Raw genomic sequence first — 26,099 nt, 5'->3', positions numbered from 1 at the left:
GGGGCTTCAGCAGAGGCAGGACCTTCTGGTATCAGGTCTAATTTCTCTACCTCGCATCCCATGGGTTGGATTTAGAGGAGGAGGAAGAGGAACATAGAGAGGACTCTATGGAGGACATACACTCAGAGTCAGACACAGATAGTGTGAAACTTAAAGACCCGAAATTCCTTTTCCTCCCCGAAGAGACTCAGGAGTTATTAAAAGCAATTTACACGACACAAGATATTAAAGAGGAAACGATGCAGACATCTGTCCAAGATAGGATATACGGGGGGCTAATACAAAAACAAAGTAGATCTTTCCCAATACATCAGTCCTTAAAAGATATCATGGAGATGCAATGGAAGGAGCCGGAAAAGCGGCTCTTTATCCCGAAATCGGCTAAAAGGAAATTCCCATTTAAGGAAGAGGAGATTGACAAATGGATGAGATGCCCGAGATTAGACGCATCATTAGCAAAATACTCAAAACAATCAGACCTGTCGTTTGAGGACGCAGGTACATTAAAAGATCCTATGGATAAAAAAATTGAACTTCTTAGTAAAAGGGCCTGGGAAGCCGCAGCATTTGGGTTCAAAGCCAACATTTCGGCTACCTGTGTCTGCCGTAATTTGAAGATATGGGTAGAAAATTTAGTAGATAAAATTGTGGCTGGGGAACCGCTGGCAGCATACTCAGCCTCCATCCCGGTCATAATTAAAGCTATTGGCTTCCTTGCAGATGCAGCAGCGGAATCCATCAGGGTCACGGCCCGCACTACAGCCTTGTTAAATTCCGCCCGTAGAGCAGTCTGGTTGAAGGCCTGGGAAGGTGACCTCTCCTCCAAAAACAATTTGTGCGCTCTTCCGTTTGAGGGAGGCCTGCTTTTTGGAGCTGAGTTGGATAATATCCTAAAAAGATCGGCAGAAAAAGGGGGGCAGTTTCCAAATAAAAAGAATATACCCTTTAGGAAGCCGTTTGTTCAAAAGAAGACCGGAAAGGAGCAGGATAGAAACAAACTTTTTCAGAGAAGGTGGTTCCCGAGAGGTAGAGGGGGTTTCGTACTTGGAAAGTCCGAGGTCCCCAAAGATTCTAAATGACTTAGAAGTAGGGGGCAGGTTGAGGTTTTTTTGGAAAGAATGGGAAAAAATATACCCAGACATTTTTGTTCAGAACCTAGTGCGGGAGGGTTACCGCCTAGAGTTCTCGGTTTTGCCTCCAACAAGGTTTTTCCTCAACCCGCTCCCAAAGGACCCACAGACGGCTCTAGGGATGAGAGCAATGATAACATCCCTGCTGTCTATGAAGGTCATAAAAACGGTTATGAAAGGGGAAGAGAAACGGGGTTTTTATTCCCACGTGTTCTTGATAAAAAAACCGACAGGAAAGTTTCGTTTTATTTTAAACCTCAAGAAACTGAATCCATATTTAAAGTACAAAAAGTTCCGCATGGAGAGTATTTACTCCGTACGACAGTTAATAAACCAGAAAGATTTTTTTGTAAACCTGGATTTGCAGGATGCCTACCTGCACGTGCCAATATGGGAAGGGCATCAGAAATTTTTAAGGTTTGCGGTGAAGATAGGAACCCAAACGTTGCACTTTCAGTTTGTGGCCCTTCCTTTCGGGATTGCTTCGGCTCCCAGAATATTTACCAAGGTGGTCGCAGAGATAATGAGGCCACTAAGGTTACAGGGAATTTCAATGATCCCATACTTAGACGACATGCTGATACATGCACAGTCAGAAGAACGTCTACAGCTTCACAAACAGATTGTATTGGACACATTCAAGAAACTAGGCTGGTTAATCAATTGGGAGAAGTCAAATCTAACACCCTCCCAGACAGTGACCTTCCTAGGATATCTAATAAATTCAGTGAGCCCGGCTAGAGTGGGCCGAACAGAGGCTGCTGCTTTCTCACCTTTGCACAAAGCAAGCCCGGCTAGCTCAGTCGGTAGAGCATGAGACTCTTAATCTCAGGTTCGTGGGTTCGGGCCCCACGTTGGGCGATCAAAGCTTCTCCTTTAAATATCTTCCCCAACAGAAAAAACAGACATTACTGCAGGCAATTCAGAGTTTACAGAGGCAGGAAGTAGCCTCGATAAGGCAGATCATGAGGGTGGTCGGATTAATGACCTCGGCTATACCAGCGGTCACATGGGCACAGTTACACAGCCGACCACTTCAAAATCTTTTACTGAACAAGTGGGACAAGTCTCAGCAGTCATTGGAAGAAAAAGTGCAACTAACTCGGGAAGTAAAGGAGTCCCTAAATTGGTGGCTAAGGGAGAGCAATCTAGGGAAGGGAAGACCCTGGATGTCCCAGGAGGTAGTGACGATCACCACGGATGCAAGCGGCACAGGTTGGGGAGCTGTATGCAGATCAAGACACATTCAGGGGTGGTGGAAGACACCGGATCAGCTGCTATCATCCAATGCAAAAGAGCTAAAAGCAGTGGGGATGGCATTAAGGGGGTTCCAGGAGCAAATACAGGACAGAGATGTACTAATACTTTCAGACAACGTCACGGCAGTCTCATACCTAACAAAACAGGGAGGAACAAGAGTACCAAGTCTACTAAAACTAAGCCAGGAAATCCTAGAGTGGGCCGAACAGAGGGTATCATCCATATCAGCCACCCATCTAAAGGGCAGCCAGAATCTGGAAGCAGACTATCTAAGCAGAGTCACTATAGATCAGGCGGAGTGGAGCCTCAACCAGGAAGTGTTCGAGATTGTGGCAAGTCGGTGGGCCATGCCAGAGATAGACCTATTTGCATCCCCAGTAAACAAAAAGTTGAAAAACTTCATGTCACTAAGCAGAAACAGTCAGGGAATAGCGGTAGACGCGCTAGCGCAGCCTTGGCGGTACAGAGTAGTGTACGCCTTTCCTCCGACGGCTCTCATCCCAAGGGTCATGAAAAAATGGATGACAGAAGAGACAAGCATGATACTGATCGCCCCATGGTGGCCAAAGAGGGCTTGGTTTACTCAAGTGTGGACAAAGGCAGGGGGTCTGTTCTGGAGGCTTCCAGACAGAGCAGACCTTCTGATGCAAGGGCCAGTAAAACACCCAGATCCAAAGATTTTCAGTTACACAGCGTGGTTTCTGAGGAAGGACTTCTGAAAGGGAAGGGTCTTTCAGAGGGAGTTATTCAGACTCTGTTAAAAAGAAGGAAACCAGTGACAAGGAAGATCTATGCAAAGATGTGGAAGGCATATTTGGTATGGTGTGCTAAGACTAATAGACATACTAACACAGTCCCAGATATATTAGAATTCCTGCAAAGGGGAGTAGAATTAGGACTGGCGGTGAGCACCTTGAGGGTACAATGCACAGCCCTTTCCCTGTTTTTAGATAAACAGTTAGCAAAAGAGACACTCATTAAGGATTTTCTGAAAGCAGTGGAGAGATCTAGTCCAGCAAAAACGAAGATTTCGCCACAGTGGGATCTACCGATGGTCCTTCAGATGCTTATGTCTGCACCTTATGAGCCACTGCGAAAGCTAGACTTAGGAAGACTGTCACTGAAAGCTTTATTTCTAACAGCAGTCACGTCAGCAAAAAGGGTAGGGGACTTACATGCGTTATCAGTTAAAGAGCCGTTTCTCCTAGTATTTCCTGATAAGATAGTACTCACGCCAGATCCAAATTATCTCCCAAAGGTGGTCTCAGAATTCCATAGGTCACAAAAAATAGTCCTGCCATCTTTTTGTCAAAACCCAACTAACAACAAGGAAAAACAATACAATAAATTAGATGTCAGAAGAGTTATGTTGCAGTACCTGGAAAGAACGAAGGAGTTCAGAAAGTCAAGTCATCTATTTGTAAACTACACAGGGCCAAATAAGGGATTACAAGCGTCTAAATCAACCTTGGCTAGATGGATTAAGAGGGTGATAGTAGAAGCCTACAAACTGAAGCAGATAGAACCGCCAGGAGTTCTGACAGCTCATTCTTCACGGTCAGTAGCAACATCATGGGCAGAAAAAGCAGGGGCATCACTACAACAGATCTGTCAAGCGGCTACCTGGACGACACCGACCACGTTCATTAAGCACTATAGGATAGATGTTCTGTCGGGACAGGACATGGCATTTGGGCGAAAGGTTTTACAGGCAGCAGTCCCTCCCTGAGGTTAGTGTAAATTACTTGCCTGTCTCTCCTTTCCAAGCGTACACTGAGATGGATAGGGAAAGTCTAGTTTAGACTCACCGGTAATGTTGTTTCTAACCATCTCAGTGTACGCGCTACAAACTTCCCTCCCTCACTGCTGCTTTCTCCCCTTTGCACACTCTATGGGGTGTATAGGAATCTAGGTAGGTTCTGAGGTCACGGGGTTCTCGGTGGCCGGATTCTTATCTAGATACTGAGGAGGTGGGGAGGGCGGGGGCCTTTTAAGCTTCTTGTCTTTGTGTTTCCACAGGAGGAGGAGCCTGGAGTCTCTCCTTTCCAAGCGTACACTGAGATGGTTAGAAACAACATTACCGGTGAGTCTAAACTAGACTATTAGTCATGCACTGTACAAAGTTGGCCTTTCTGGAAGAGTGGCAAGAAGAAAGGCATTGTTAACAGAAAGCATAAGAAGTCCCGTTTGCAGTTTGCCACAAGCCATGTGGGGGACACAGCAACCATGTGGAAGAAGGTGCTCTGGTCAGATGAGACCAAAATGGAACTTTTTGGCCAAAATGCAAAACACTATGTGTGGCAGAAAACTAACACTGCACATCACTCTGAACACACCATCCCCACTGTCAAATATGGTGGTGGCAGCATCATGCTCGGGGGGTGCATGAAGCTGGTCAGAGTTGATGGGAAGATGGATGGAGCCAAATACAGGGCAAACTTGGAATAAAACCTCTTGGAGACTGCAAAAGACTTGAGACTGGGGCGAAGGTTCACCTTCCAGCAGGACAAAGACCCTAAACATAAAGCCAGGGCAACAATGGAATGGTTTAAAACAAAACATATCTATGTGTTAGAATGGCCCAGTCAAAGTCCAGATCTAAATCCAATCGAGAATCTGTGGCAAGATCTGAAAACTGCTGTTCACAAACGCTGTCCATCTAATCTGACTGAGCTGGAGCGGTTTTGCAAAGAAAAATGGGCAAGGATTTCAGTCTCTAGATGTGCAAAGCTGGTAGAGACATACCCTAAAAGTCTGGCAGCTGTAATTGCAGCAAAAAGTGGTTCTGCAAAGTATTGACTCAGGGGGCCAAATAATTACGCACACCCCACTTTGCAGTTATTTATTTGTAAAAAATGTTTGGAATGATGTATGATTTTCGATCCACTTCTCACGTGTACACCACTTTGTATTGGTCTTTCACATGGAATTCCAATAAAATTGATGCATGTTTGTGGCAGTAATGTGACAAAATGTGGAAAACTTCAAGGGGGCCGAATACTTTTGCAACCCACTGTAAGTAGCCTGACAGAACCAATTTAGAGGAAGGTAAGTGAGACTCCCCGGCCCTGATCCCAGCAGGGAAGCCGACACGTAGCCTGCTGTCCTAGCTTCAAAGAGCCTTCACCTAGAACTGACCTGCTGTTACTCCTAGATGTATATAATATTCCATAAACTGCTATATGTGTCTTATTTCCTGTGTTGCCAGGCTGGCAGGCCCTCCAAACTCACAGAGCATGCCGGGCCTTGCCTGGCGCTGGTACTGAAAAAGTTTCAGAAGATTCTCAGGAAAGGGCTGCCGGTTAGGCAGTTCAAAAGTGCCCTGATGATACCACAGGGGTCCTACCCCTAATGTTTGGTATCAGGGTGCTTGGTAAATTGGGACGGACCTGAAAATGTTAGTAAATCTGCCCTGACCTGTACGGTTCTGTGAGATAGAGCACATATATGGTTAGATATGATTTTTGGTCCTCAGGGGAAGGGGAGGACTCATCTCATGTTCTAAGGGGGTATGCGGTTCCTGCCCTCACTCCCTCCTACTGGATCAGGTGTATAAGAATGTCAGAGGATCCAAAATCAATGTCCTCCACTTTGAACATCAACCTGATTACATCCTTGCCAGCTTGAGGACATGCTGGCACCTGGTTTGTTTGGACTTTGCAACTGAACTGAACTGAAACCAAGAACTTTATGAGTTTTCTCAGAAGGACATATTTCCACGAACTCTAAGTATTTTCTCCCTTTTATTTTCATACTGGCTATTAATGTTTCTATAATTGTTGATTTCAATAATTTTCTGTATATATTAATTATTTATATTGCGTTTTAATAAACGACGCTAACGTCATTTGTTTATTCAGCTACCCTGCTATTCAGCCGCACAAACTGAACCCTGATTTCTGAAGAGTCGCTACTATTGTTGCTAGCTAGACAGAATAGAGTGTGTTTTACCGTTTTATTTGTAGGTCTAGAATCAGCCAGTCAGTGGGCTTCTCTGTCCCATGGTAACAGAGGTGGTGGCAGTTATACCCTGAAATAGTGTGTAATTTGTAATTACTGTAACTCACAGGCTCCCTTCTAGTCGGTCTGCTGCCAAAATTCGAGTGGTTTCTGTGCACCGATTGCGACCACAGCTTGCATGGTCTGTGTGCTGAAACCGATTGGAAGGCATTGTGCGGTCCGGCCACTAGGGGTCCTGTGACAGAGCCCCCAAAGCCTCTAGGTCCCCCTGCGATGACAGTCGTGATTGCTACGCCCATGCCTGGCACAGCCGCACGGGAGGATCAGGAACAGGAAATGCGTAACTGTTATAATTTAAGTAGGCCTCAGTTATTTGGACTGAGTTAGTCAAAAAGGCTTGGGGTGCAGACCTGCCCTTTAAGGGGATTTTCTCTTAGAGAGAAAATCTACAGTTCTGTCAGCAGAACTAGGACATACCAAGAAGCTGTTCTGTGGGCAAGGCCACAGGTCTCACTGACCTCAACATGGAGACCACAAGAACAGTAAACAAAGCCATGTTTATTCAACATGGAAATCCTTGGTATCTAGGGCAAAATATCTTATAGAATATTAATCGAGTAGGTGTGTGTCCTGACATCACAAAGGATCTGAACCAATCATAGATGGCTCAGATGAGGTCACATTTAACTCTTTCTAGTTCATATAAAACTCACAGCCGGAGTATGGGGTAGCACTTTCTGTCTTGCTACCTGTCCCTGCTGGCTTAAACCTTTATATAATCCATTTCTGTTCTGATATTATGTATGCTGTACATAGGTAGACTAGATGATGTAACATAGGGTGGACATAAGAGGACCTGATTGCCTTCAGCAGGAAGGTAATCACAAAGCTGTAACGCAACGCAAGAATCTGCTTGGCTAAGATATGACGAACTGTATCTGTATATCTGTGTAGTGAATAAACTCCTTGTATATTGAAGACGCCTGAGAACGGTCTATCTCCAATAATGCTTGCTGTGTTGAGAGTCAAGTTATCTCACAGTCTGTGAGGTGCAACTCTACGAAGTTGCTGGTGTGGAAGCAAAAAGGTGATTTATAACAGTAACCAAATAACATTATATACTTTATAACTTTATTTGTAAAAACTTCATATGCACAAAATAGCATTTGATTTAACTCATAATGGGCTTGATTCACAAAAGTGTGATAACTGTTATCACGCTATGAAAAGTGCTTCGTGCGAGTTTTAGCGTGAAAACAATTATCGTGCGTAAAAATTTGCGTTCACGAGATAACGCAGATTTTTCGCGTGTTAATGTTCTGCGTTCACGCGATTAATTTGCGTTATCACACGAACGCGAATTTTTGCGTGCGATAACGTTTTTCACGCTAAAACGCGGGCAAAGCACCTTTTCACAGCCGTGATAACAGTTACCACAGCTTTGTGAATCAAGCACAATATTCCTCATAAACATAATTACAAACATTTAAGGTGGACCTGAACTGAAAAAAAAAGGAACAATAAAAGTGAATGAGGGGGCGGGGCTACAATCCTGAAAACCTTTTTACTTCCTGCACGAGTACAAGCCTGCTGCAGCTCAGGGGGAAATATATTTGAATTTTCAAAGAGAGTCTGGGCATCTGTATCCAAGATCTTTTAATAAGAGCCAATCAGCAGGGAGACCGGAGTAAAGGGGGAGGGGAGAACAATCAGATGGTTGACACCATATGTATAAGTTTACACTGGCGCTAAATTCCGGCCTTTCCCCATTGTTTTTGGTGAATGACAGGCTGGCAAATCTACAGACATGGTGGTTCAAGAACAACATTCACACTGATTCACACTCTGCATGTTCAGTGGAAACCATTTAGAGAGCCTTTTGGCCATCTCACAGGCGCTCCATGCTTATTTCCCCTATGAGAAAGGACTATGCAAAATGGAAATCGCAATATCACCACATGAAGTTCAGGTTCTGTGTACCTCCCTGGAATGGTCTGGATGTGTCATCTAATGCAGGTTTTGAGGGCATCTCTGGCAAAGACTGGGCAGGTATCTTCACTAGACTATCCAATCCTGATAGAGAACATCAGCCAATGAGGTCAGCAGTTGATGATGCAGGATTGAATATCCAATCCTAACGGAAAACATGAGCCAATGAGGTCAGCAGTTGATGATGTAGGATTGACTCTCCAATCCTGATGGAGAACATGAAACAATGAGGTCTGCAGTTGATGATGCAGGATTATCAGCTTCTGGTTATGTGCACTACACAAGGACTTGATACAAACAAGCTATACAATTACAAAATCATCATTTCCATTCCTCATTCTTCTATGAGGAACACAAGAAGTAGACACGGTTGTCCTCATTTTGTTTCTCCGATGTTTTGCGGTTCTACAGGTGCTGCGTCATCTCCTGCGGGCTCAGCTGCCGGATTCTCCAACATCTCTTTATACTGGCGCTTGAAGAAGCCGAGCTGGAGATAGAGGAATACACAAGAAATCCAAAGAAAGGGTTAAAAGAAGAATGACTTCATTAGAGACAGAACAGCAGATCTAATTATTCAACAGATTTACCAGGGCAGATAAATATGGTTTAAAAAATGGTAGCTACACTGGTTTCTCTGGAGATAGTATGGTTCAGGTAAGCCAGCGAGAAAGTCCATAGGGCGTAGTTTTACATTCACAACAACCTCTCCAACTTGAAGCATTCTAACTGGCCAAAAAGTGTGAGTGTTTTATTACTACAATCTGAAACCTAGCAGTTCGAGAGGGTGCTGTTTACCCAACCCAATTAGTGAGTTTTCCTATGGACTTTCTCACTGGCTCACTTCAAACATACGAGCACCGTTTTTCTAATAGTTTTAATTTAGTCATTCAAGTTTCCCACAGCAACCTAAAATATAGAGTCATCTAAATGGAACTCCTGCTAAAACATTTGCTTTCATTTTTGGATAGACGTTGGAACCTTCATCTTGTTTCTATCACTGACTGGATGGAGAGATTTAATCACTCCCGGTTCCTGTTTACTATGAAAGGCTTTTTCTCCTGGGTACACAGACTGCAATAAAAGAGAAACAAAACTATTCTAATGCATCCCTGACTGCTAGAAAAAATAATTTTCTCCTACGTGTTCTTCCCTACTCTGGAACATTCCCTTAATCTTAATGACATTGACCAACTTTTAAAATCTTTAACCACTTCCCAACCACAGGTTTTCCACTTAAAAACCAGAGCAATTTTTTTCATCATGCTTGTCCCATTCATTCACCAATAACTTTATTGTTACTTATCACATCGAAATGATCCATGTATTGTTTTATTTACCACAAATAAGGCTTTCTTTGAGTGGTACTTTTTGCTAAGAATTATTTCATTTTATATGTATTTTAAAGGGATTAATGCAAAAAAATGATTTCTGTTTTAAACTAAAATGTGCTACGTCAGATAAAACCCAAACATTTTACTTGCCAATTTGTGCCAGTTATTACAATGTTTAAATTGTGTCCCTAGTACAATGTATGGTGATAATATTTTATTGGGAAATAAAGGTGCATTCTTTCCGTTCAGTGTTTTTTTTTATGCTATATCCATAATTACAAGCCTTTATTTTCAAAAATAACAGTAATGTATCCTCATGACATACATATTAACCCTAAGGTGAATATTTATGTAATTTTTTTTACAAGTGTTTTATTTTGGTTACTATAGGGTTGAGGTACAAGGGGTTATAAAGTAATAAAAATGTATGTATTACTATATATAATAGTGTATGTGGGTGCATTTTTTACTTTTTGGCCATAAGATGGCTCTTCACTAAATTCCTAAGTACTGTAGAACGTATACAGGAAGTAGTAAGTGTAACTCTTTACTTTCACTTTGTTAACCCTTTCGGGAACAGCTGCCTAACCCCTCTTAAAGAGAACCAGAGATGAAGCACCCTCTTGTATTTTACCTTATAAATCAGTGGGAACATGACAGTAAACACCTAATCTGCCCTTTGTTTCATTGTTCTCTGTGTAATCTGACTGTTATCACCTCTGATAAGAACCCCCGACTGAGAAGTCAGGCTGCTCCGTCTAGCTTTGCTACAGAAAGATTATAGCTAAGTCTGTCTTCTGTGGTGTTATTTCAAGCCCAAGCCTGCCCCCTTGTGGCTTTGCTATAATGACTCAGCAATAATCATTCCCAGCAAAGCCAGATTTAATTGCTCAGTCTGGGATTCTTGTGACTGCTGATAACAGACACTTTTAGCAGTGAGGACGAAACAGACAGCATGGTAAGTGTTTTCTCTAATGTTCTTACTGATATACATGGTAAAATACACAAGGGTGCTTCCTCTCTGGTTCCCTTTAAGGACCAGGCATTTTACATGGGGGGGCACCTTTGGGGGGGGGGGGTCAGGCAGCCGAATCCCTGCTGGGGCTTGCTGGGCTGTGTGTGTCCCCTGTAGTCATATGTCCCCTCTTTAGCCAGCAGCCTTTACTCACCTCCCAGGCTCCAGCGATGAGCCGCTGTGGACTCCTCCGCTCCGGTCGCAATCCCCACTGGTACTGACGCTAAGTTCTGGGTCGCGGCTTGATGATGTCATCAAGTCGGGACCCGGCACTTACGTCAGAGCAAGCAGGAATGATGATCACCGGGGGAATGGCAGGAAGGTGAGTGGATCCTCTTCTTTCCCCCCTACCGCCGCAGCTCGTACTAGTGATCACTATGATTCGCCGATGATCATAGTGATCATGTGATCAGAAGCCATACGCGATGGCTTCTGATCACTGAGGGGAGATGTCAGCTGTCATATGACAGCTTAATCGCCCCTCTTGGGTGCTCACGATCACGGCGGTTTGTTTGCGATCCGCTCAGCAAAGCGTTTTTGCTATAATGGAAGGTATAGGAAAAATGCAAAACGCTCACAAAATCGCTTTGTGCATCGATTGCATGAACAATTTCAAGAATCAATACATTGTATTTATTCTTTTCCGGGTCAAAGAGTTCACTTCCTGACTTGCGCCAGGGAGTGAATTACAAAACTGCTCTGAAAAAGCGCTTAGAAATGTACTTCTTACAAAAACGCAGCGAGCAGTGGAGCACCCGGAGGGGAAAAAAACAGAGAGAAAAATGCTTGCGTTGTCGTTTTTAGATGTCAATAGGCCCTAAATGACACTGTACTGCCATGCATCCGACCAACCAACCTCGGCCCGAAATTTTCCAACATGCACGAGTGACTGTGCGGACAATTTCAGTCCTGAAATTGGTCACTTTGTCGGTCGGGCATGCACTTGGCAGCACCAATTTTCATCCAATTCGATTATAATAATCAAATTAGATGGTCAATTGGTCGCCTAGTGTATGGCCCCCTTTACACTGTAATCTTATATGAGCAGGGCTTTCACTCCTATTGTATTTTGCTAGAGACACAGCTCCATGTTATATTCAGCTTACTTACTCACACCTTACCTCTTGTGTCTTCTCCTTATCCCCAAACATCGAAATCGTGTATGGGCAGAGCTCTCTCCCCCATTGTATTTTGGTAGACACACAGCTCCATACTATATACAGCTTACTGACTCTCCTTATCTATTGTGTCCTCCCATTATCCACTCACACTGTAAACTGATATGGGCATTAGGGAGGGTCAATGAGATTCAAATAATTTTTGAGTTGATGCAGCATTATGCAAATTTTGTATGCAAATTTGTGCAGTTTGAAAAGGAACTAATCAAATCCTAATGAGGTAAAATTCAATTGGTCCATTTTCAAGCTGCATATATTTGCATACAACATTTGCATAATCCTGCATCTCGAAATTATCTTTAACCATCCTGTGAGGATCCGCTTGACTGCCTGCGCAGGCAGGCAGCCTTTTGACCACTGTTCAGGTCTGCATTCTGCAGGTCTCTGGAAGAGAGACTTTTTGTCAGTATTGTAGCTTGCTGCTGAGGAGTTTGCATACACTCGTTATGCAAATCCCCTACCTGCTTCCTTTGATGACTGGCAATATAAAGAGCTATGTTTCCCAGAGTCCTTTGCTGGTCATAAGGGTTAGTTCCTGTGAAACACTCTTGGAGTGTCAGCCTTGCTCATTGTGTAAAGATTAGCTTAGAGTAATTCCTGGGACTGCACTAGGCAGGTTCCCTAGTGCAGTTAGGATTGCATATCTGTTTTGTTTGTCTGTTGCGATTGTCCTGTCCCAGCGGTGGTCGACAGGAAGTCGTTCTGATCTTTGTTCTTGGAGTATAGCTGGAGCAGCGGTTGCTACCAGCTATCTTATCTGATCTGTCTTGCCAGGATCGCACTCGCCTTGCGCTAGTGCTGTGGATCCGTCTGGTCTGCTACTCTCTTGCTATACTTGGATCGCACTCGCCTTGCGCTAGTGCTGTGGATCCTTCTGTTCTGTCTTCCTGGATCGCACTAGCCTCTTGCGCTAGTGCTGTGGATCCTATCTCTCGCTTATTCCTGTTTTTGTGTATCTGTCTTGTCTGCTACGAACGCTTGCGGGAGGCTCGGTGAGGTAACCGTTAAGCAAGAGCTCGCGTCCTCTGTTTCATGTTTGTCTGTCGGTGGTTTGTTAGGCGTGCTCGTCTCTGTTGTGCTTAACACACGGAGACCGCGCATAAACGCGTGCACTGTTGCAAATGAGTGCGGTATTCGCGTTTAGCTAGCGTTTGTTATTTTCCTTATCTCCTTATTGTATCATTTGCTGTGCCTTTGCTACTCTCGTGCTCTGCCTTGCTGTAGCCTTTTGTCACCTCTGGCAATCGCCTCTCTCGCGATTGTGTTCCTACTTCATATCTGCTGCTGTGTATGCACCGTCGCGGGTTGGCGACTAGTTTGGTGCACACACATACAATCTGTCCCTGTGCTCATTCTCTTCCGCAATCGCTTCTCTTGCGATTGCGTTCTCACTTGGTTTCTTCTGTTGTGTGTCCACCGTCACAGGTTGGCGGCTAGATTGGTGGACATACATACATTCCTCATCTGTGCTTATTCGGTCTTGTGTCGCTGTTAGCAATCGCCATCTCTGGCGATTGCCTTCTCACTTTGTCTTCATGGTTGTGTGTTCATCGTCGCAGGGTGGCGACTAGTTTGGTGGACACACATACCCTCTGTCGCTTTGATCTCTCTCTCTTTCAGGGCTATCTTGCCCTGCGTTTCTTCCCTTCGTGCAATTCCTTTCTGGCGTGTGTGGCAGGGCAGAGGAGGTGTTCCTCTGCACTCCACAGCTCCATCTGCCGACAGGAATTTCCCTCTACAGGTGCATTGCACCTTTTGCTGGGTTCCCTCAAATTACACGCTTGTGGAGGATTTCCACAGTATCAGCGCATGTCTTGTGCGCTGATCACGGAGAGAATTCCACAATCGTTACACATCCCTAATGGACATAGCTCTGTCTCTCCCATTGCATCTTGGAAGACACACAGCTCCATATTATACACAGCTTACTGATTCCCCTTTCCTCTTGTGTCCTCCCATTTTCCCTGTACATTAAAATCTGGTATGGGCAGAGCTCTTCCTCCCATTGTATCTTTGTAGACACACTGATCCATATTATATACAGCTTACTCACTCTCCTTACCTCTGGAGTTCTATTATCTTCTTACACTGTAAGCTGGTATAGGCAGAACTCTCTCTGTCCTAATGCATTGTGGCATTGATGCATTACATACAGTCCTATTTAATATATATATAACCCCCCCCCCCCCCCCCCCATTACTAGTATTCATGCCCCATGGACCAAACAAGAGGTTGTTCAGTGCAACACATTAAGGATCTTGCAGACTTAGCAACACTTACCTTATACAATGCTGCCGTTATCAGGGCAAGCAGCACCAGCCCCCCCACACTGCTCCCGATTATTATAGGGAAGTAATTGTACTCAGGGATGACCTCCAGTACTGTCTGAGCCTGCAAGAGATCAGAACAATCACCGTGAGATGATTCGGTTCAATCACCAGAGGAGATGATTGCATTGTAGGACCGCACATGGTAAATGAAGGAATGCAAGGAGCAGGGAAGCAGGCAGGTGGCTAGATCCAGGGAACAAAGATGGAAAATGTCTGGACGGAAAGAGAGATGCATGCAAAATGAGAGATAAATGGACCCAAGACATGTAGATAAAAGAATTTGAAAAGCAGAGCAGGGAAATCCTTATACGCATGGAGTACAGATGGTAAATAGCTTGAGCCAGGTGTCAGACAGGTCCGTACATCAAATGAAGGCGTGGGGAAATTTGGGTGCACAGTAACATTGTTAGTAAAATATTGTTATTAAATACCTATATTTTACTATAAAAACGTAAAATATCGATATTAAATACCAATATTTTACTATGGCCAAACCTAACCCTACTCTCACACAGAACCCTCCCACCGACACCTAACACTAACTGCCCCCCCATGCCAAAAACTGTCCCTCCCACCCGCACACACTACCTGCCTAATGCTTCAAACTACCCCCCAACACACTTTCTACCTAATGCCTAAAACTAACCCCCACACGCACAAACGACCCACCTATTGCCTATAACTAACACCCCCCACCTGCACAAACTACCTACCTAGTGCCTAAAACTAACCAACACACACACACCTACCTGATGCCTGAAATAAACCCACCCACACACACTACCTACCTAATACTAACCTTCCACCCGCACACACTACCTACCTAATACTAACCCCCCCACCCGCACACACTACCTACCTAATGCCTAAAACTAACCCCCTCAGATTAGATCTGTGGGCCGCAGATGACAAACAGGGATCCAAGACTAGAAATGGCAGCTGACAAGATGCATGGACTTGTACAGGAAGGCTGGGGACAAAGTCTGGAAAGAGTGTAATACAAAGCTTTAGTAATTAATGTATGGAGGGTGTGGCTTTTACCTGGGCTTGGCTGAAATGCTGGCTCTGATGGTAGGTTCGAATGTCATATAAAATTTCTGCTGAACTTTGAAGGAAGATTTTCTTCTGTTCTGTCTGACAACACAAACATTACGAGGTAAGTGCCTAGTATTTACAGAATTGAAATGGGAGAGTTTGGACTTGATTTGCTAAGGCATCTCCTGATTTATTGAAGAAAACCCGAGGTATTATTAATGTACAAAAGTCAATACCTAAGTAGAGAGAAGCCTCTGGTTAATCATAGGATTCATTTATACTTGCCAATATCATAGGAGCAGAAGGCACGTTTCCGAATGGCACAATTTTTTCGGAGCCGACATACGCTGTGGATCAGTGCCGGGACAAGGTCCTCCAGCACCTAAGGCTGAGACACCAAAGTGTGCCCCTCTGTCCCATTATCTTCAAACATGCTATTAGACTAAGAGGCCACCTATGTCCACCAACCCCTGCAACACCTTAATCTCTAGTTATCTGGCTTGCAGTCACTGCCATGTATCGCTTTTTCTTATTTCTCTCTGCTTCAAACACAATAGGGGAATGATAGCTGAGTGGGTTGTGCACACTGCGCAACTTTAGTTCTCCTACACTGCGCCCTGATACTGGAGCCTCTCTTGCCTCTGCCTCGGCCCGGCCCTGCTGTGGATGCTTACAGAATTGGTGCAAGCCTATGAGAACAAACAGTGTCCAATCCCACTAGACTGTTTTTCTCTTCCTTCCGGAATTACTCACCTGTCTTCTGTGTCTTCAGTTGCAATTTGGGTCCTCCGCGCGCTCACACTGCTATTGGGCTCGGGTAAAGCTCTGGTATTGGAGTCCCAGCAGAGCCATAGGGCTATCATTCGTTTGCAAAAGACCAATGGAAATCCTTTCTAGCACCAGGCAGGGTTTTCAATGGTTCACTGTGTGGTGGACCAATGAGAATGATTCTTGTTGCTCAGTAGCAGCTGAGGGGCCGGATGATCAGCAGAGAGTAGTGTGAATATACTTACCGGATGCTGCAAGGGGACACATCGTATTTGCTCTGGATATGATGTACGCACTGTTGTGCTTCTGACCTTGAGTGTGAACCAAGCCAGTAGATGCTTGACATTGTCTTATTGTCAGGAGATGCTGGATATGTCTTTGTAAATATGGAGAAGCCTGATGATGACTAAATAAATCAGGCGATGCCTCGAGATGCATTAATAAATCAGAATATGCTTAAATCAAGTTCTCTCTGGACCTACTTACATGTAATGCATGTACCTACCTGTGTTGTCCAGTCTTTAGTCACTGTTCCTCTAATAGTGAAGATCACTGAGCTCTGTTTCTCCATATCCCGAATCTGACAAACCTCTTTTACGCACCAGCCCACTGAGCAATTCTGGTGAGAGAAGGACACAAGGTGTATGCTACACGACGGAAATAGATAGAAGGATGGAGAGAACCACCATGGGAGATGGAGAGGAAGAGAACATTGCGGATGACAAGTAGAAAGTAGGGTTGGTTGAAATTTGTTTTGGGAAAAATGCTAAATGGATCCTGAACATTGCAGAATATTTTTTTTTTCACAGATTACAATTTGTTTAAAGAAAAACAGATTCTGTGATTCTGATTAAAAAGTAGTATCAAACAACAGCAACGTCTAAAAAGTCCAAGTGCAAAGGTGTCAGGGGAACATTACTATGTGGAGGAGGAGGGGTCCCAAACCTCTCCATTCCCCCCTCTTGTTTGTCCCTGGTAGCTGCTTCTCATTCTTTCCCATCTCTGTATATAAGTGCAGCAGTGATGCTGGAATCTTACCACTTTCAGCACCAAGTCCTCACCATCTTCCTTCACTACAACCATCTGCTTGCCTTGGTCTCCTGCTCCTCGGCCTGCTTGGACATTTTGTGACTGTAACGATACTACCTGCTCATCGTTCCTGCGGAGACGCATCCTCTTCCGGCTTGCGCTCCACGGACTCTTCCTCCTCTGCTAGCGTGCGTTCCAAGGGACGCACGCCGTACGCCAGGGGGCGGCGCGCGTTCCGAAGGTGACGTCACCAGGTCATCTTAAGCCTTCCGGGAACGCCGCGCCACGCCAGTTATAGCGTCTGCTAGGCTAGCTAGGTAGCTGTTCGTGAAGCTAAGTAAGTTAGTGAGTGTTAGCTTGTGTATCTATATTGCCTTCTGTGTACCGACCTGATTTCCGCCTGACTATCCGTTTGCCTGATCCCTGTATCTATATTGCCTTCAGTGTACCGACCTGATTCCCGCCTGACTATCCGTTTGCCTGATCCCTGTATCTATATTGCCTTCAGTGTACCGACTTGATTTCCGCCTGACTATCCGTTTGCCTGATCCCTGTATCTATATTGCCTTCTGTGTACCGACCTGATTTCCGCCTGACTATCCGTTTGCCTGATCCCTGTATCTATATTGCCTTCTGTGTACCGACCTGATTTCCGCCTGACTATCCGTTTGCCTGATCCCTGTATCTATATTGCCTTCTGTGTACCGACCTGATTTCCGCCTGACTGCCCGCTTGCCTGGTCCCAGGACCCGTGCCTACTCCAGTATTGGGTGGGGAAATTCCTGAGTCCTGTCCTCCTGAGCCTCGGGCCCTCACCACGCGCGGCCTGGCCGAGGCGGACTCCGGGAGCTAGGTTACAGTTTGCATAAACACCTTTGTCTATACACTTCTGAATAAACCTGTGCATCCCTGTTAACCCCTTCCTGCTGTCACCGGTGCTAGCCCCGCGCCCCAACTGTCCGTTACATTATAACTGGCCCTAAAAAATTATGGAGGACCTTCAACGTCAGATTGACGCCCTGGCCGAGGCTATGAAAGGCCTTGCGGATATGGTCACTCCACTAGTTCAAGCACAGGTCCAAGCACAGGCCGAAGCACAGGCCCAGGCGCAGGCCCAAGCACAGGCCCAGGCGCAGGCTCAAGCACAGGCCCCGGCGCAGGTCGCTGTTGTTCCTGCTGATGCCCCTCCACTGGGGGTGGGGGCGCCCGATCCTCCGGTAGATCCGGCTGCACCTCCTCCTCCTGTAGGTGCAATAACGGAACCGAAACTCCCTCTTCCAGAGAAGTTTTCTGGCAATCGCAATACTTTCAGTAACTTCAAAAACTCCTGTCTGATGTACTTTTTTGTGAGGCCAAGATCATCTGGCTCAGAGATCCAGAAAGTTGCACTAGTGATCTCTCTGTTGCAGGGGGATCCGCAGGCGTGGGCCTTTAGTCTTCCCCAGGGACATCCTGCACTCTCATCTGTGGAAGGGTTCTTTGAGGCCATGGGAGTCTTATATTCTGACCCTGACGCCACCTCCACCGCTTCTCAGAAATTGCGTGGGTTGAGGCAGGGAAGGAATACCGCGGAGGTTTACGCCGCAGAATTCAGGCGGTGGTCCGTTGACACCCGCTGGAACGACCCAGCCTTACTGGACCAGTTCATCCACGGACTGGCGGACCAGGTGAAGGATCTCCTGGTCAACTTTCCGCCCCCAGCTTCCTTAGATGAAGCAATAACCCTGGCCATTAGGGGGGACCGTCGCCTCCGGCAGCGTCGCCAGGAGAAGTCGGCCGGTGCCACTCCTTTGCTCACTGTATCCCCTCCTGCTGCTGCTGCAACGGAGGAAGAACCCATGCAAATCGGAGCTTCTAAGCTCACAGTAGCGGAGAGGACCAGGAGGCGGTCTCAGGGACTTTGCCTTTATTGTGGGGGAATTGGACACTTTGTGCGAAATTGTCCAGAAAAGAAGTCGGGAAATGCCAATGCCTAGGGGAGTCAGAGGGAGCTTTCTTGGGCAGGAAGAATTTTCCTCTTAGTACCCAACGTTTTCTTGTTCCGGTCTACCTGGACTGGCAGGGGCAGGCATTCTCAGGGCAGGCGTTCATCGACAGTGGAGCCGCCGGGAATTTCCTGGACCTTGCGGTAGCCAAACGTCTGAATATCCCTGCCGTCCCGCTAGATAGACGGGTTCAAGTCACTGCCATTGACGACTCTCCGATACAACTGGGACAGCCCATGACAGTAACCCCGGAGTTGCACCTCACGATTGGAGCACTGCACTCAGAGGGGATTACCTTTTACCTATTGAACATGCCATCCACCCCCATGGTGTTAGGGTTGCCATGGCTAAGGCAACATAACCCGGTACTGGATTGGCAAACAGGTCAACTGGTAAAGTGGTCGGGCTTTTGTCAAGTTAATTGTATTGCTGCCCTGCCGGTCCGCAGCGCGCAGGTACAGACTTTGCCTATCCCAGAGCCGTATGGCATGTTTTCTGATGTATTCTCTCCTGGTGCGGCGGATGAGCTGCCTCCGCACCGCTCTTACGATTGCCCCATAGATCTCCTCCCGGGGACTATGCCCCCCCCGGGGTCGCTTGTTCAACCTCTCTGCCCCTGAGAGAACAGCGATGAGAACTTACATCAGAGAGAACTTGCAGAAGGGGTTCATCAGGCCCTCTAATTCCCCTGCGGGGGCTGGATTTTTTTTCGTGGAAAAAAAAGATGGGGGCCTCAGGCCCTGTATTGATTACAGGGGACTGAATAAAATAACTATTAAAAATCGGTACCCTCTGCCGTTGATTGACGACCTCTTCGGGCAAATCGCTGGGGCACGAATTTTCACCAAATTGGACTTGCGGGGGGCATACAACCTCATCCGGATTCGCCAGGGGGATGAGTGGAAGACGGCCTTCAATACTCATGAGGGGCATTACGAGTATTTGGTCATGCCCTTCGGGCTCTGTAACGCCCCGGCCGTCTTCCAGGAGTTCGTCAACGACGTCTTGCGGGACTTCTTGGGGAAGTTCGTCATCGTCTATCTTGACGATATCCTAGTGTTTTCCCCATCTTTGTCAGTCCACCGGGAACAGGTCCGGGCAGTTCTTCGCAAGTTGAGGGAGCATCACTTATATGCCAAGCTAGAGAAGTGCACCTTTGAGGTCAATCAAGTGCCCTTCCTGGGCTACATTATTTCCAGCGCAGGCCTGACTATGGATCCAGCCAAAGTCTCCGCAGTGTTAAATTGGCCACAACCCACCAACTTGAAATCTCTGCAGCGGTTTCTGGGGTTCGCCAATTTTTATAGGAGATTTATTAAGGAATTCTCCGTCCAGGTGGCCCCTCTCACTGATCTAACTAAAAGGGGGGCAGATCCTACCCAGTGGACTCCCCAGGCTTGTCAGGCCTTCAGGGTTTTGAAGGAGGCTTTCTGTTCGGCCCCGCTTCTGGTACATCCGGATACGACACGTCCCTTTGTGGTAGAGGTTGACGCATCTGAACTGGGGGTAGGGGCGGTCCTCTCCCAATATTCAGGTTCCCCGGAAAAATTACATCCCTGCGCCTACTTCTCTAGGAAATTCTCACCAGCGGAGCAAAATTACGACATTGGCAATCGCGAGTTGCTGGGCATTAAATGGGCTTTCGAGGAATGGAGGCACTGGCTGGAGGGCGCCGATCTCCCGGTTACCGTCTTCACAGACCACAAAAATTTACAATACCTTGAGTCTGCCAAAAGATTAAACCCCAGACAAGCCCGGTGGGCCCTGTTCTTCACCAGATTTAAGTTTACCATCACTTACAAGCCCGGCCCGAAGAATGTTAAGGCGGACGCTCTGTCCCGCTATTTCTGTCCGAATCCCCCTCGCGCTCAAAGTCCCGAGCCCATTTTGCCCGCCCGCTGCTTTGTCGCCGCCACGACAACGCTCAGCTCCACTGGGGACCTAGTGGAGAGTTTGTCTCATCACCAGGATGAGGTTCCCTCGGGGAAACCACCAGGGCTTCTGTATGTTCCTCCACAGTTGAGGTTGCAGGTTCTGCAACACTTTCATGAGAGTAAGACGGCAGGGCATCCGGGCCAAGCCAGAACTCGGGAACTGTTGACACGCCTGGTGTGGTGGCCTTCTTTACCGCGAGATACGCGGGCCTTCGTCAGAGCATGCCCCATCTGCGCCCGCAACAAGACTCCTAGGACAGCCCCCAGAGGTTCTCTCCTTCCTCTGCCCATCCCATCCAAACCATGGACCGATGTGTCCATGGATTTTATTGTGGATTTACCCCCGTCGGAGGGATACACGGTGATTTGGGTGGTCGTGGACCGCTTCAGCAAAATGTCTCACTTTATTCCGCTGACCAAGTTGCCATCAGCCAAAGAGTTGGCCGACCTCTTCGTCACTCACGTGTTCAGGCTCCATGGTATTCCCGAACGGGTGGTCTCGGATCGGGGGGTACAATTTGTGTCCAAGTTTTGGAGGTCTTTCTGCTCTCGTCTGGGAATGGAGCTGGCGTTTTCATCAGGATTCCATCCTGAATCCAACGGCCAGACCGAGAGGGTAAACCAATCCCTGGAGCAATACCTGCGTTGCTTTGTCTCCCACAACCAGGAACAGTGGGCCGAATATCTCCCATTTGCAGAATTTGCCCACAATAACGGGGTGAGTTCATCCACAGGCAGATCCCCTTTTCAGGTAGTCAATGGCCTCAACCCCAGGTTCTCGCTTCTGGTAGGTCCACCCTCCAACTTACCTGTCTTAGAAGAAAGATTACAACTTATGATGGACATATGGAAGGAGACTGAAAGGAATTTGCAGGTTGCCACGCAGAAACAGAAATCTGCCTTCGACAGGCGCAGAACACCGGAAACGGTGTTCTCACCAGGGGACCTAGTCTGGGTATCGACGAGGCATATTCCCTTGCGTCAACCAACGCCAAAACTGGGGCCCAGATTTATAGGTCCCTTTCCGGTACTAAAAAGGTTGAATAGGGTGGCATACAAGGTGAAATTGCCAGGGTCCATGAGAATCGGGAATTCTTTCCATGTGTCGCTTCTCAAACCGGCTGATCCCTCCCAGCTTTCTGCTGCCCCCCCTCCTCCAGTCACGGTTCAAGGGGAAACCGAGTACGAGGTGGACAGGATATTAGATTCCAGGAAATTCAGGAATTCATTGCAATATCTTCTCGAGTGGAAGGGTTACGGGCCAGAGGAGAGGTGTTGGGTCTCGGCTCGACGGGTACATGCTCCTGAATTAATCCAGGAATTTCACGCTAACTTCCCGGACAAACCGGGGTTAGAGTGCCCGGAGGTCACTCCTCAGGGGGGGGGGGTACTGTAACGATACTACCTGCTCATCGTTCCTGCGGAGACGCATCCTCTTCCGGCTTGCGCTCCACGGACTCTTCCTCCTCTGCTAGCGTGCGTTCCAAGGGACGCACGCCGTACGCCAGGGGGCGGCGCGCGTTCCGAAGGTGACGTCACCAGGTCATCTTAAGCCTTCCGGGAACGCCGCGCCACGCCAGTTATAGCGTCTGCTAGGCTAGCTAGGTAGCTGTTCGTGAAGCTAAGTAAGTTAGTGAGTGTTAGCTTGTGTATCTATATTGCCTTCTGTGTACCGACCTGATTTCCGCCTGACTATCCGTTTGCCTGATCCCTGTATCTATATTGCCTTCAGTGTACCGACCTGATTCCCGCCTGACTATCCGTTTGCCTGATCCCTGTATCTATATTGCCTTCAGTGTACCGACTTGATTTCCGCCTGACTATCCGTTTGCCTGATCCCTGTATCTATATTGCCTTCTGTGTACCGACCTGATTTCCGCCTGACTATCCGTTTGCCTGATCCCTGTATCTATATTGCCTTCTGTGTACCGACCTGATTTCCGCCTGACTATCCGTTTGCCTGATCCCTGTATCTATATTGCCTTCTGTGTACCGACCTGATTTCTGCCTGACTGCCCGCTTGCCTGGTCCCAGGACCCGTGCCTACTCCAGTATTGGGTGGGGAAATTCCTGAGTCCTGTCCTCCTGAGCCTCGGGCCCTCACCACGCGCGGCCTGGCCGAGGCGGACTCCGGGAGCTAGGTTACAGTTTGCATAAACACCTTTGTCTATACACTTCTGAATAAACCTGTGCATCCCTGTTAACCCCTTCCTGCTGTCACCGGTGCTAGCCCCGCGCCCCAACTGTCCGTTACAGTGACATTGCATGACATGCAGAAGACCAAGATGGAGGCAGAGTGAATGCAGAGGAGGAGCACAAAGAGGACCTAGTGCTGGAGGAGTACAATAGTGGGTAAAACAGAGGGGCCAATAGTTTGATATATTAAAAACAGTTCAGGAGGGGAGACAGTTGTGGACTTACCTCCCAACTGAAGACACAGGTGGTCTATTTCAATAAAAGCTTTATTAATACAAAAAACTCCAAACGCAACATGTTTCACAGGTCTCACCAGCTTTTTCAAGTATATATATATATATATATATATATATATATATATATATATATATATATATATATATATATATATATATATATATATATATATATATATATATATATATATATATATATATATATATATATATATATATATATATATATATATATATATATATATATATATATATATATATATATATAAAATCGGATGTGTGTATGTGTGTGTGTGTGTGTGTGTGTGTGTGTGTGTGTATGTATGTGCCGCGATCACGCGAAAACGGCTTGACCGATTTGAACGAAACTTGGTACGCAGATCCCTTACTACCTGGGATGATATGTTCTGGGGGTCTCGCGGCCCCCCTGCACACGTGGGCGGAGCTACAAACAGCAACTCAGATTTCACCCATTCAAGTCAATGGAAAAAATGTAAAAGGCTGCCATTCTCACAGTAATCAAGCCAGAGTCCCCACACTTGGCACAGTTGGTCACTTGGTGACCGAAGTTACAAATCCAGGAAAAGTGGGCAGAGCATAAAACTGCCAATCAAATTTCAGCAGTTCATTTTAAATGGGAAAATGTAAACTGCAGCCATTCTTAGACTGTTAATCGCAGGGTTCTCAAACTTGGTACACTTGGTCACTGGGTGAATACGATTGCGATTCAAGAAAATGGGTGGAGCCTGCAACAGCCAATCAAAATTCACCTATTGATTTTCAAGGGGAATATTTAAACTGCTGCTATTCTTACACTTTTAATTGCAGAGGCTTCAAACCTGCTACAGTTGGTCATTGGGTGACTGGGGTCCAAATTCACTAAAGGGGCGTGGCCACATACAGCCAATCAGATTTCCTTGGTGAATAAACTGCTTCCATTCACATATTTTTTATGCCAGGAACCTGAAAGCTCACACACGTGGTCATTGAGTGACTGTGTGTGTCAAGGTTACAAAAAGTGGGCGGAGCCCAAAAAAACTTTTATTGGAAAAATATAAACTGCAGCCATTTTTACACCGTTAATGGCAGGGTTCTCAAACTTTGCACAGTTGGTCACTGGGTGACTGAGATTAAGATTTTGGAAGGTGGGTGGAGCCTACAACAGCCAATAAAAATTCACCTTTTGATTTTCAAAGGGAATATTTCATCTGCTACCATTCTCTTATACTGTGAAAAGTAGATTCCTCAAACCTGGTACAGTTGGTCGCTGGGTGACTGGGGTCCAAATTCCGAAAGGGGGCGGAGCCACAAACAGCCAGATTTGTTTATTTTTCAATGGGAATATACAAAGTATTGATACCAAGGACCCCAAAGCCGATAAACTTGATAACTGAGTGACTGTATGTCAAGGTTAGAAAAAGTGGGCGGTGCCAACAACTACATTTTTAACATGGCAGGGTTCCCAAACTTTACACAATTGGCCACTGGGTGACTGGGATGAATATTCAGAAATGTGGGTGGAGCCTACAACAGCCAATCAAAATGTACCTATTGATTTTCAAGGGGAATATTCCCATTGCTACCATTCTCACACTGTTAGTGGTAGAGGCCTCAAACCTGATACAGTCAGTCATTGAGTGACTATGGTCCAAATTCACTAAAGGGGTGGAGCCACAAACAGCCAATCAGATTTGTTAAATTGATTTCAGCCATTCTGTTATTGGCAGGGTTCTCAAACGTGACACAGTTGGCCACTGGGTGACTGGGACTAATGTTCAGAAAAGTGGGTGGAGCCTACAGCAGCCAAACAAAATTCACCTTTTGATTTTCAAGGGGAATATTTACATTGCTACCATTCATGCACTCTTAATGGCAGAGGCCTAAAATCTGCTACAGTCAGTCACTGGGAGACTGGGGTTTAAATTCTGAAGGGATCAGGCAAAAAACAGCCAATTAGATTTGTTTAATTTCAATGGTAAAATGCAAAAATATTAAAATTGCTGCCATTCTTGCACTTATGGCACAAGCCTCAAACCTGGTACAGTTGGTCATTGGGTCACTGGGGTTCAAATTCAGAAAAGGGGACAGAGCCACAAACGGTGAATCAGATTTGTTTCATTTCATGGGAAAATACAAATTATTGATGCCAAGGACCCCAGAGCTCACAAACTTGGTCATTGAGTAGTGACTTTGTGTCCAGGTTACAAAAAGTGGGCGGAGCCAAAAACAAATTTCACTGGGAAAGTGTAAACTGCAGCCCTTCTTACACTGTTTATGGCAGGGTTCACAAACTTTGCCCAGATGGTCACTGAGTGACTGAGATTAATATTCAGGGAAGTGGGTGGAGCCTATAATAGCCAATCAAAAGTCACCTGTTGATTTTCAAGTGGAATATTTAAATTACTGCCATTTTTACACTGTTAATAGCAGATGCCTCAAATCTGCTACAGTTGGTCATTGGGTGACTGGGGTTCAAATGCTGGAGAGGGGCGGAGCCACAAACTGATTTGTTTAATTAATTTCTATGGGAATAAACAAATTATTGATGCCAAGGACTCCAAATCTCACAAACTTAGTCATTGAGTGTTTGTGTGTTAAGGTTAGAAAGTGGGCGGAGCCCACACCAGTCAAATACATACCCGGGCAACGCTGGGTCATCAGTGGGTGGAGAAAAATACAAATTTCACTGGGAAAATGTAAACTGCAGCCATTTTTACATTGTT

General features: G+C 46.1%; 1 protein-coding gene across 1 annotated transcript in view; it reads right to left on the bottom strand.

Moving 5' to 3' along the window:
* Window positions 1–7,803: 7,803 nt before the first annotated feature.
* The window catches only part of LOC137526071 (integrin alpha-D-like), a 158,179-nt gene continuing 139,883 nt past the window's right edge, over window positions 7,804–26,099 (bottom strand). Inside the window, exons 27-30 of the mRNA XM_068247284.1 lie at window positions 16,502–16,615; window positions 15,235–15,327; window positions 14,144–14,254; window positions 7,804–8,826 (exon numbers count right to left, since the gene is read on the bottom strand). Of these exons, the coding sequence (XP_068103385.1) occupies window positions 8,716–8,826; window positions 14,144–14,254; window positions 15,235–15,327; window positions 16,502–16,615 (429 nt within the window). The 3' untranslated portion in view covers window positions 7,804–8,715. The remainder of the gene's footprint in view (window positions 8,827–14,143; window positions 14,255–15,234; window positions 15,328–16,501; window positions 16,616–26,099) is intronic.

Source organism: Hyperolius riggenbachi, chromosome 7 (assembly GCF_040937935.1).
Source record: "Hyperolius riggenbachi isolate aHypRig1 chromosome 7, aHypRig1.pri, whole genome shotgun sequence".
Lineage (NCBI taxonomy): Eukaryota > Metazoa > Chordata > Amphibia > Anura > Hyperoliidae > Hyperolius > Hyperolius riggenbachi.
This window is presented reverse-complemented; position numbering and strand designations above follow the sequence as displayed.